Raw genomic sequence first — 12,859 nt, forward strand, 5'->3', positions numbered from 1 at the left:
CTCTCTCTCTCTCTCTCTCTCTCTCTCTCTCTCTCTCTCTCTCTCTCTCTCTCTCTCTCTCTCTTTCTCTCCTCATTCTCTGTCTCTGTCTCTGTCTCTGTCTCTCTGCTTAAAAGGGTGAGATATCAAAGTGAGATTGCCAGAAAAAATGTCCCCTGATTTGGGGGAAAAATGTAAGAAATACATGTCAGACCAAAACATACTACATTTAACTTTCTTCTGTTTTTTTTTTGTTCACAATCTCTTCATAAAGTAACTAATATGGAAAAAAATTTTACACTATTGCACATGTAAAATCAATTTCAGGTTGCTTATTGTCTCAGAGAGGGAGGGAAAGAAAGGTGAGAGGAAGGACAAGAATTTGGTATCCAAAAATTTAAGAAATGAATGGTAATAATTATTTTTACATGTAGTTGAGGGAAATAAAATAACATTAAAAAAAGAAATACATGTCAGAGAATAAGAGTTGTTTGGATAAAATGATGTCCCAATTATTTTCTTCTTTTTTGTATTTAAAGGAACTTTCTAATAAACGTCAGCATGACTTTGCTCTTTGTTCTAAGCCCTGCCTGGCGTCACTTCGCTGAGTTACATTCTACATCAAATTTCTTATCAACTTCTCATTTCTACTGTGGGAATGGAAAAGGAAGGATTCTTCAAAAAGGAACTTCACCTGTGACTCTGAGTTGTAGCCAAAAGGATTCAGAATCTGGACTCTCGGACACCCTAGCTCTATACTTTGTAAACCTTGTGATTTGGGGCAAATTACTCCAACTTTGTGAGCCTCGGTTTCCCAATCTGTAGAAGGAAAATAATAATATTTGTACTCCCCACTTCGCAAGAATATTATGAAACTCATGTGAGATGAAAGGCTTTGTAGCTGTAAATCCTCTCATATGTGTGAGCTGTTATCATTCTACTTGCATTACAGGGTCACTCGGGGCCACCTTCAAGAGAATTATATGGAGGCAAATCCAGGCAACAAACTAGCTGTGAAACACATATGTGGCTTTATTTATTACATGTTTTGATATTTGGGAACTGTATAGCCCCCAAAAGACCAACTGTCAGTCAAAAATGTTGAGAAGTTTCCTCCCTTTTTAGTTTCCAGGAAGGTTGTTTATCTTTTGAACTTCCATTACAAGGACCAGCATACCTTTCTGTGAGGATTGGAATTACAAGTTTGACCTGGGAAAAGAGATAGAAAGGATCACCTCCCTCTGGTTCTTGGAAAAGTATGTGTGAGGAGCTTGAGGAGAGGCTGTGGTCCAAAACTTTCTGAGCCTAAGGGGTTGGGAGTCTTGCACCAAGTCCATCTCCCTAAAGGGTCCATCTGCTCTAGATCTGTGCCCATAGCCCAGATCAGTTTAATTAGGGGGTAGCTTGAACTCTAATGAGAGGGGGTCTAGAGTCCTTATTGTCATATTTTTTGCTCATTAATGTTTTACTCCAGTACATCTGGGAGAAATTATTTAAAAACTAGCTTGTGACTCATTCTAGATTTTCCCAAAGGAAAAGAGGAGTAAAAAAAGTTCTCGATATAAAATGTTAATAAGATAATAACAGCTAACATTTTTATAGCACTTACTATGTGCCAGGCACCGTGCTAAGAGCTTTACATTTATTATCTGATTTGATTCTAAAAAAAAGACCTGGGGAGTGAATACTATAATTAGCCTCCTTTTTTATAGATGGGAAACTGAAGCAGACAAAGGTTAAATGACTTGCACAGGATCACATAGCTAGTAAATGTTTGAGGTTGCATTTGAGCTTCCTGACTCCAGACCCAGTGCCCTATCCTTGTATTAATTAGCTGACAGGTATTTATAGTCTGATAGGAAAATTAATGGACACAGGGAGGTAGGTGGTTCAGTGGATAGAAAGCCAGGCCTGGAAATGGGTTCAAATTTGACCTCAGGGGGGCAGCTGGGTAGCTCAGTGGATTGAGAGTCAGGCCTAGAGATGGGAGGTCCTAGGTTCAAATCCAGCCTCAGACACTTCCCAGCTGTGTGACCCTAGGCAAGTCACTTGACCCCCAATTGCCCACCCTTACCACTCTTCCACCAAGGAGCCAATACACAGAAGTTAAGGGTTTAAAAAAATTTTTTTGACCTCAGACATATCCTAGCTATGTGACTTTGGGCAAGGCATTTAACCCTGATTACCTAATCCCCACTGTTCTCCTGGCTTGGAACCAACACTTAATATTGACTTTAAGAGAGAAGGTAAGGGTATTTAAAAAAAAAGTTAAAAGGACACAATATTAATAATGCACACTGATTAAAAAAAACAACTTAAAAGGGGATTTAACAATTTGCTTTAAATCTACTATTTGTATTATCTCTGATAAACTAGTATTCAACTTCATCAGATTATAAAATAATTTGAAGGAATTCTAATTGGACATTTTATATTTTCCTTGGCTCTGCACTGTCCAAAACAATATCCATATACAGAAGTGAAAAGGGCCATTGGGCCAATCCTCTTATTATTGGTCATCTTCAAGAACAATGGAGAAGTTTCTGATGACTCTTCCTCTTGCCACCAGACAGCTCTGACTTGATGGACCCGAGACCCCCAGATCTTTCAGACTCACAGCTTTGTCTCCAAGCCTAGACACATCAATCTTGGGAGAGAGATATTTATATAAGACAAAAAAAAATAACCCAAACACAAAAGTAGCAGCCCCAATTCTAGCTCAAGTTTGCTTAAACAGGACATAAGTTTTAGATGCTATATGCTCATGCCCACATGTTAGTCTGGGTTTGGGAGGAGGGTAAGACCCCCAATCTCCCACCTCAGGAATCAATCCTGATATGGTTCTCACCCTGAGAGTGGGAATACTTTCTTTAAAATATTCACCAAATCTTCAGGTCTTCTTGCTTAATAGTCAACAGGTAGACATCATTTCAAACCTCAAGCTTTTCAGCCAGTGGTGAAATGGTAAAAATTTAACAACCAGCTCTCTCAAAAACAAACAAATAAATAAATAAACAAATAAACGGACAAATAAATGAATGAATAAATAAACAAATAAACAAACAAATAAATAAATAAACAAGCAAACAAATTAATAGATAAATAAATAAATGCAAGTTCAATCTGTAGCATTAGCATTTTCTCCATTTACCCCTTTAAAAGTCTAGGCAATCAACAAAAGAATAAATCAAGCTCTAATTTGTAGCATTGCTGATTTCTGAGGTGTAAGAGTTCACACAGTTCAAGCTGACTCCAGAGTATTCCAGTTTTTTTTTTTTTTAGTTTTTGAGTCACCCACTAGAAACTGACCCCAAAGCTTCACAACCAAGGAAGGTAACTCTAAGTATGTCCCACGGGATGGTCCTTGTTACTGATGTGTTTTGCAAACTTTAAAGCTTTACATTGCAAATTTTATATTATTTTTTTCTGTTTGATTTTGAAAAATATATTAACTTTTGTTTTGTGACTCTATTTAGGGTTTTCTTAGCAAAGGTACTGGAGTCATTTACCAATTCCTTTTCCAGCTCATTTAAAAGTGAGAAAACTGTGACTTGCCCAGGGCCACATAGCTAGTAAGTGACTGAAGCTATATTTGAACTCAGGAAGGTGAATCTTCCGGACTCCAGGTTCAGCACTCTATTCACTGCTCCACCTGGCTGTCCCAGTGGATAAATATCAATTATTATTGTAATCATTCTGGGGGGGGGGGGGAAGACTTGAGCAAGACCTGACACAGAGAGAGACAACGACTTCTGAAAAAATACCTTCTTTCTAGCAAAATCTGAACTCTATTGTCTTTGTGGGTCTTTAATCTGAAACCTGAGACAGCTTCGATAGGAAAAGGCATCTTTGGACCTTAAATCTCATTATCTTTCTGTACAGATTGGCAAAAGTAACTGGTCCTATGACCCCTGACCGTTGAGTTGGACACTAGATGGATTCAACTCTTCTTTCAAAAGTGAACCATCTCCTTAAACTGAGCAAACTCAAGAAGGGAACTGAGGCACTCTTAAGAAACCATCAGCAAGATGTTAATGAACTCATTTCACCTCTAGGAAACAACACATGGATGCCTGCAACCCATCCAAAACGACTCTTATTATTAAGGCACATAATTAAGTGAAGAGAGCTTAGTCATCCTGCCTTCTGTTACAACTTCAAATTTTTCAGTGATCAGTAAGAGACCACAGATTTCTTAGGGATAAAGCTCCACCCTGTGGCCAGTGGACAATTATACCAGCATTTCTAAGAAGCTAAGAGAGCAGCCCTTGCTCCATTGAGCCTAAAAATCTCGACAGCCCTATTTCCTTCAGGCCCAAAGGAAGCAATATGGTTTCTTGGACAAAGCCCCACAGTCCTGACCCCAGTTTGGGGATTATTCCCTGAATCACAGAGTCATCACAGACAAACCACTCAACTGAGCTACCATTTTCCCATTTGTAAAACAGGGAAAATGATTCGTAAGATTACAGAGCTGAAGCTCTACCTCCTCCCCACTCCAAGCCCCAGTGTTTCATAGGAGGAACTGAGGTCCAAAGAAGTCTTGGTCAGAGTCACACAGCTACTAAGTGGCAGGATCTGGATTCAAATTCAGGTCCTATAACTCTAAAGCTAGCATGTTTTTCCATTGTATGACACTGACTTCATTTGCTCCACAAGCATTTTTATCAAATACCCATTTAATGTGCCAGACCCTGAGGGTGGCTCTGTGTATATATGACAACAAAACTGAAATGATCCTTTTACTTTGGGATGAACAGAGCTGGATGTAATAGATACAGACTCTGGCAGGTTAGTCAAAATGTCACACTGTTAACGTTTCAAGTTTGAGTGTCCATACTGTAACTCAACTCATAGGATTATTGAGGATTATTGAAAGAGTGCTGAGCTTGGAGTCAAGAGAGCTTGGGTTCAAATTCCAGTGTGGCATAATGAAGAGAAAGTTGGATTTGAAATAGAAAGCACTTTTCAAGTTATAAAGAATTATATAAATGTGCATAATTATTAAAGGTTTGGGTTAATGACTAATTCAAACACAGAATTCAGGCGAGCAGAATGGTATGGTGGTGCTCTTGAGTCAGAAGACATAGGTTCAAATCCTATCTGCCCTAGCCTCAGTTTCTTCATCTGTTAAAAAAAGAATAATATTGAACTACGTGGCCTCTGAGATCTCTCCCAATTCCAAATCTTCATATAAACTGTAAGAGCTTCTTTTGTACAATGTCCTATTATATCAGAACACATCTAGGAAGGCAGGCTGAGAGGTCTGGTAAGTCTATACATCAGGCGTAATTTTAAAGTAATGGGTCTAATGGGACATTAAACACATTTGAATAGACACATACAAGTAAGTGTTATATTTTTCAAAGCAGTCCCCTTGGAAGGGTCCATTGAGATTTCATGGACGGGGCCACTGGGCCTGCCATTTTGGAATGATAAAAAGAACCTGTGGCACATTCTGAAAAACATATCTTTACAGTGGCAAATGGTCATCCTTTGAGGGTGAGTTTGATTTTTTTGGAAATAGTCAAGGAGACAAATCAGGGGGAAAATTGGGCAAACACTCTGGAGTTAATGAGGTGGAAAGATAAAGTTATGAGACAGAGTTCTTGTGTGACATGAATGTGTTCGAGAGGCAGGTCCAAAAGAGCAGTTTCCAAAATGTTTCAAGCAATGGTGACGTTATAGGAATAAGTGTGTAGCCTCCCAAGTGAACTCTTTTCAAGGAATACTCATTTGGATATATCGGTCTCAGTGTGTGTGTTAAACACATTAATGTTATCATTTTATAGTCAGAGCTCATATATCACAGGATCATGAGAGAATAGAATTCTAGCAAGGCTCCCATCGCAGCTAAATGTTCATCTAGGAGTAGCCGGGTGGTACAGCAGATAGAGCACCAGGCCTGGAGTCAGGAAGACCTGAGCTAAAATCTCAGACACTAACTGTATGTCCCTCAGCAAGTCACTTAACCTCTCTTTGACTCAGTTTCCTCATCTGCAAAATGGAGATAAAAACATCACCTACTTTCTGCTGTTTTTCTGTAGGATTTAAATTAATTTCCAACACTCCAAGTATTAATTTTATAAAGTTTATTAATAATCACTCGAAGTAGAAGAAATAAAAAGGAAATAGAAGTAAAAAACCCTAATTATTTAACAAAATTAAGACCACGTGACTAAATTCTCCTTGCCTGTTTAAAAAGCCTGCTCCACAAAAGATGCGACAGGAAGACAAGAGAGCGAGAGGTGGGGCTACACCAAATTTATATCCTCCTTATGTCAGCATGTATCGTGAAAAGAGTGGGGTGCTGGGAATTGTAGTTTTTAGGATAACAGATTCTAATTATACAGTTCTGAGGATCAAATGAGGTAATAACTGTGAAGTGCTATAAATAGTAAGTGCTATAGAAATGTTAACTCTTATGATTATACATTAATGTCCTTAGAGAGTCAGCAAAGTCACATAGGCTCTTGCCTGTATTGCCACTTTTGTTTTCAATTCAGTTTATCTGAAAGGTGTTTTGTTTTGTTTTTCCTTTAGAAGTAGCTAGTTCAGGGACAGCTGCATGGCTCAAATTGAGAGCCAAGCCTAGAGATGGGAGACCCTGGGTTCAAATCTGGCCTCAGACACTTCTTAGCTGTGTGACCCTGGGCAAGTCACTTAACCTCCATTGCCTAGCCCTAATTGATCTTCTGCCTAGGAACCAATACACAGTATTGATTGCAAGGTGGGAAAGTAAGGGTTTAAAAAAAAGTAGTTATTTCATCAACCTGTTTGCTGAGACTGGAAAATAATCAGTTGTGAGAAGCAACATGCCATAGTTGAAAGAGTGACTTGAAATCAAGAGAGGCTTGAGTTCAAATTCCAATGTGTTATAATGGAGAGAAGGTTGGATTTGAAATTAGTAGAGCCGGGTTCAAATCTCTTTTGAAACTGAGGTGTGTGGTAACAGGCCAATAAACCTCTCAGTTTTAATTTCCTCATCTGGAAAATGGAAATAATGATTGTGGTATCACTTTCCTCACACATTATAAGTATCAAATGACGTGACATAAAGCACTATCTAAACCTTCTAATTACTTCTATTTGGTTCTACAAATTGATTGTTTGGGTTATGACAGATGGATTAGATCAATCTCCTTCATGAAGAGGGGGATGGAGGGCATGGAGATGGATGCACCTAGAGAGACCGATGACCATCTAGGAGAGCAGGTTCTTATTACAGAGTGATTCTACAGAGCTCTGGATCTAGCTTCATTGGACCTACTGGACACTGACGCTTTTCCAAGCTCCCTGGGTAGTTCAGTAAAAAGAGTCCTGGGCCTGAAGTCAGGAAGACCTGAATTCAAACAGTGGATACTTACTAGCTGCACGCCCCTAAGCAAACCACTTCACCTCTGTACACCTCAATTTCTTCAACAGTAAACTAAAGATAATAATAATATCTGCCTGCCAGAGTCTTTGAGGACCAGATAATAATCATAAAGCACTTAACACAGTGCCTAGCACATTGTAAAAACTTAATAAATGCTTCCTTCCTTCCCTTCTTCCTTTCCTTCTTTTTTCTTTCCCTCCTTCCTTCCCTTCTTCCTTCCCTCCCTCCTTCTTTCTTTCATTCCTCCCTCCTTCATTCCCTGTTCCAGATTCATCTGTGGGCCAACTTCTGTTGAGCATTAAAGCCACTGTATGGACAGTGAAACCCTTAAATGGATAGCTTCATTTGGGGCAAGTAAAAAAGGCAATGAGGTAGGCCAGAGATGTCATGTCTCTGTCTTTTTTCTGTGCTTTCTGAGTATGGTTATGACTATGGTTTCTGTAGGGATAATGTTAAAATTTATTCAATTTTCTAAACCTAAATCAAATGAAGTTTTTCTGGGGGTCAAGAACCTCAAGGCTAAAAAAGATCAAAATAATACATTTCATCTTGGCTTGTAGGGCTTCTTCTGGTTCTTGATGTCTACCTAGATGATCAGGGAGCTCAGAGTCCTCTACTTAGCACTAAAAACATTGTGATTCTCCCAAGAGGAATGTTTCTACCTACTTTAAGTGGTAGTAAAAAGCATTAGATAGACCTGAAGAGGCTAAATAGCTGAAGGGAAGAAAACAAACATTTATTAGACAGCTACTTCATGCCAGGCACTGTCCTAAGGACTTTATAAATATTATCTTATTTGATTCTCACAACAATCCTGGAAGGCAGGTGTTATAATTTTCCCCATTTGACATATGAGGAAACTGAGGCAGACAGGGTTAAATGACTTGCCAGGGTCATAGAACTAGTAAACTATGAGACTGGATTTGAATTCATGTTTTCTTGCCCCCAGTTCCAGTGTTCTATCCATAAGCCTCCTAGCTGCCTCCCAGATGGTAGATAAGAATAGTCTGAGGCTAGGAGACCAGCAGGGATTGGTGTGTCAGAGAGCAGAAAGGTACAGTGGAGAAGCTGGATCACAAAATGAATCACCAGAGGATATGGCAGTTGGAAATGTGATTTGCTCTGGACATGCATGTCCCCTGGCCACAAATATAGCCTCTATTTGTTTGCCCCAGTCACACACATTTCCTGTAGATATGCCCCCTGCCACTGGTGGTCTGGTGGTCTGTGGAGAGTGTGCCCCACGTGCAAATGATGGTATCTTTTCCTGTCACTTTATTTGCCATGCTATTTGATTATGAATTGCTATGTCATCTAATTGGCTTATTAAAATAAACACAGCAATGGGAGCCTAGGAGCTATGGTTTTGAGTGGTTGCTGACTTACAGAGAACCGAATGAAAGGAGCCCCATATGCTACAAATAAATCCTCACGTTGGATCAATTTAGAAAGAGATTGCCTGTTTGGTGACTTCTTGTGGCCACTAAATTCCCCTAAGAGGATAACTAAATAAATAAGAAAGTTGAGAAAAGTAGAGTCATCTCAGGCCCAAAAGGCATTAATTTGAGAATTTAGGTTAGGCTGTCATAAAGCCATTGGGAATATGGGTAATGGGAATATGATCTTGGGACAGAGCTCCCTTGACAGATTTATATATCTGGAATCAAATTTGGGCTTGTCCAGCCCTCTGCAAGGGCTTCTTTGACCTGCGTAGGAGTCCAATAAAGGGCTTTTTTAATTATTATTATTATTCCTATTGACTCCCAGAGGAGCATAGGGCTGCAACCATCTCACACCAACGGACTCTGTTCTGGGCAACTTCCCCCAACTGGGCCCATGTCACTCCGACGGTCCTTGTCTCGTTCTCGGCATATCTCCGCCAGGTCTGCTTTGGCAGTGCCTGTCCGGCAACGCTGTCCTCCAATTTTCATAGCATCCTGACTGATGGGACACCGAACTGTTCCCCACCAGAGTCTGGCATTGGAGATCCCCTCATGCCATCCGATGTCCAAGATGTGACGCAGGCACCCGTCAACAAAGACCTGGAGTTTGTTGGCTTTTGCCAGCTCACGTCATGGACTCTGTTGGAGAGCAATCTTCCAGACTAGGCGATCGTTGGTTTTCTTGGTTCAATGAGGTTGCAGTTTCTATAGAAAGTGAGATTTTTACGGGGTGAGGTTGCTAGCCTCGCGCCCAACCCTCCTCCTTTTTCAGCCGGGCTTGGGACCGTCCTTGGCGGAGAATAAAGGGCTTGGTAAGGGCCATTTGAACCCTGAGAACCAGCAGTGCTCTTGAAAATATTGGAGAGCCATTCTAAGTGGCAGCAGCAATGGGGTAAAGGAGATATGGAGCTTAAAAGAAAGTTCTAGCAATTTACCTCTTCTACCTTGAACTTTGGCCAAAGGAAAGGCTTCCTCCAGGATTGTTTTTGGTAACTGATCTTGGTATATAATAACAACAACATCCTAAAGACAAACTACTTTGAATTAAGAACTCAGATCTATGCAGCAACTGGGCAGGATTCCAGAGAGGTCTGAGACTGAAGCATGGTCCCCAGCTCCTGGCAGAGATCATAGATTCAAGATGAAGAATGAGACACCCACTTTTTGACATGCCCAATATAGCAATTTGTTTTGTATGACTATTCGTGACTGTCACAAGGGTTTTTTCTATGGAGGCTGGGAAGTGGGGAATATTGGGCAGATGAAAGGAAGGGAAAAATAAATGTTTTTTAATTAAAAAAAATTAAAAAACCTCTGATGTTGTCCTGAAAACTGGAACAAAATGGGGAAGCCAATATTATCCAACTAATTCGGTCAAGCAGCTGGTGGATTATGGGAACTGAAGGAGAGAGAAAGAGTCAAACTAGCTGTTTTGGGGAAATAAGTCTTATCTTTTTCAACGATAAAGTTTCCACTGAGGAGTATCCCCAGATAAAATCTTGGGGAATAGCAGCAACAGCTATAACTTAGCACCTAAAAATTGACACTGCTCCCATCTCTTCAGAATCACGACACAGAAATCATCTCAGGGCATGAGTCTTCTGTTTCCAAATTACAGGATTTTCATTCAGGACTATCTGTATACATTCTTACAGCAGGAAAATATACAAAACTTTAGAAGAAAAGGAAAAAACAAAGTTTCATTTCCTGTAAAGAGTAGATGAAAAAGGAAAGACAACCAGGAGCCCACACAACCCTTCCCTTCCTGCTCTGTGTTTTTTTTTTCTTTGCCTTATTTATAAAACAAAATATATACAGTGCATCTTCTCCACATGAAGTCTGGGTCAGCTTGGGCTAGATTGTGGGTGGAATAGCTTCCAAGTAAAAACGTCTTTTTTTGTGGAAAGAGGGCATATTCTGAAGTCTGAGGAATTGCTTCAAATTCTCAGCCTTGCTATTTACTAACCGTGTTACCTGGGGCAAGTCAATTAATTCTTCTGTGCCTCAATTTCCTAAATTGTAAAATGAGGGGGGTTGGATTAAAAAAAAAGGAGCCTTCCTGCTTCAATTAATAATTCTGTGTTGTAGTTCCTGTTGCTTTGGTAAGGACATGACTGAGACCTACAATGATGTCTTAGTCATCATTCTAAAACAATGTTTGCATTTATTAGCACTTCAAAGTTTGCAAAGCCCTGTATATTATTTTATCTCACTTCATCCTCACAACAATCCTGTGAGGTAGGTACAATTTTTATCCCCATTTGAGGAAACTGAGTGTAAGAAGAGTTTCTTAATCTTTCCCTCTGTCCCTTTAAGAGGGACAGAAACATTTCTCAGTAAGAGTCAGTTAACTGACAGCCTCTGTGAAAGGAAGCTGAAGGTTCTGTTACCTACAAGATGAAAGGAGATAAGAAAATAGAGGTTAAGTGACTTGCCTAAGATCATACAGCTAAAATGTATCTGGGGAAGGATCTGAATTCAAGTTTTCCTGATTCTAGGTCTATGACTCTGAAGTAGACTGAATAAATGAAATAGGTTAGAGAATAAAGTAGAATTAAGTAGATTAATCCATTCCTGCATTATTTAGGAAACTGACCTTATCCCTCTAGGAGGCCAAGCAACCTAGGCAAATGGTGGGTCAGAGTCCAAATTCCCTTATGGACAAGAGAGGGACATAGGTAACTTTGAATGAGTGTTTAAGTACAAATAAATAGGTTAGGATGGAATGAAAGGTAAAAATAACTAACTTTGGATGAGTGTTTGGGTACATGTGAAAAGTAAATATCCTCTGAATGATCTGAGTGTTATCTATTTATCACTACCTGCGTTTGTGATGAGTGTTTTCTTGACAAATAAGAACCTGGATAGCCTTGTATCTTGTAAACCAATATAACCTATATTGTACTGTTAATCTGCACAGATTCCACTAGGGAAGGCTGTCCCAGCTGCTGTCCCTGCTGGTAGATTTCTTCTTTTTTTTTAAATCAGTAAATAATGATTCCAATAATTGAATTTCTGGGTATCTGGACACATGTTATGAAGTACCCCACTTCGGCTCCAACTAGTTTATGTGATATGGATGACATTACTGACTCACATCTCCAAGTCCCCCAAATATTTATTTATCAGAGAAAAATAAAATGTCTGATTTCTTCAGGATTGTGTTAGTAAAGCAGCTAGGTGTTAGCATAAACAGTAAAAACAAAAACAAAAACAAAAAAACCAAACCAACAAAAACTCATCTTGGAAATTGGCACTCGAAAAAAAAAATTTGAGACGAGATTAAAAACAGTTCCAAGAATTTTCTCCTTGCAAATAGAAAGTGTATAAAAAGCCAAAGGCAGCCATAGAATTGAAATGTAGCCTTGTGCCTAAAAAGAGTGAAATGTGTTTAGATCATACATTCACAAAAATGAAAAATTTAAAAAACAAAACCTTGCTAATGTCTACGCGGTATCTCTAGAACCCTGGGAGAGTCCTGAGGAATCTACTTCTGTGGTCCGAACACCCTAAAGAGACTTGGCCCCTAGGAGATTAAGGAAGAGACCTCTGCCCTGTCCCCAGCCCCAGTGCCCAGTGTAGAAAAAAAGGAAAGAGGAGAGAGAGGGCTAAGTATATTTTCTAGCCCTTTCTGAGGTAAAGGCAATTAAGAAGCTGAATTCCTTCCCTTCTCTGTGGCTGATGGGAGTCTAAAAGGGGGCTGCATACATCTTTCTTCCCACTGGTCTTCCTCTCTCATTTTCTCCTACCACAAATATCCAATTACTGATTGTGATCAGTGAGGGTTGGAGGGTGGATGGGAATTGGAAAATAATGGAAGAACTACCTTTCGGTACAAAATAGAAGCATAGTTATTCTAATCTTGAAACAGTTTGCCCAGATTCTTCCCTTGGAACATCCAGGAAGGCTCAGTGTTCCTTTGAACTCTTAACTAGAATGAAGGAAGAAATAATGGAAGGAGATAAGAAGGGGGCTGGGGGTGGGGGGAGTTAACTATTTCCTAAATTTTTCCGCCTCTGAGCTGAAGGTCCTTGTGAAAGAAGGAGGCCCCTCAGGGTGC

The 12,859-nt window shown here is 39.7% G+C and overlaps 1 protein-coding gene across 1 annotated transcript in view; it reads right to left on the reverse strand.

Moving 5' to 3' along the window:
- The window catches only part of LOC123241248 (guanylate cyclase soluble subunit beta-2-like), a 117,860-nt gene extending 108,572 nt beyond the window's left edge, over nucleotides 1-9,288 (reverse strand). Inside the window, exon 1 of the mRNA XM_044668946.1 lies at nucleotides 9,187-9,288. Coding sequence (XP_044524881.1) covers nucleotides 9,187-9,288 — 102 coding nt within the window. The remainder of the gene's footprint in view (nucleotides 1-9,186) is intronic.
- Between the last annotated feature and the right edge of the window lie 3,571 nt (nucleotides 9,289-12,859).

This window comes from Gracilinanus agilis, chromosome 3 (assembly GCF_016433145.1).
Source record: "Gracilinanus agilis isolate LMUSP501 chromosome 3, AgileGrace, whole genome shotgun sequence".
Taxonomy (NCBI): Eukaryota; Metazoa; Chordata; class Mammalia; order Didelphimorphia; family Didelphidae; genus Gracilinanus; species Gracilinanus agilis.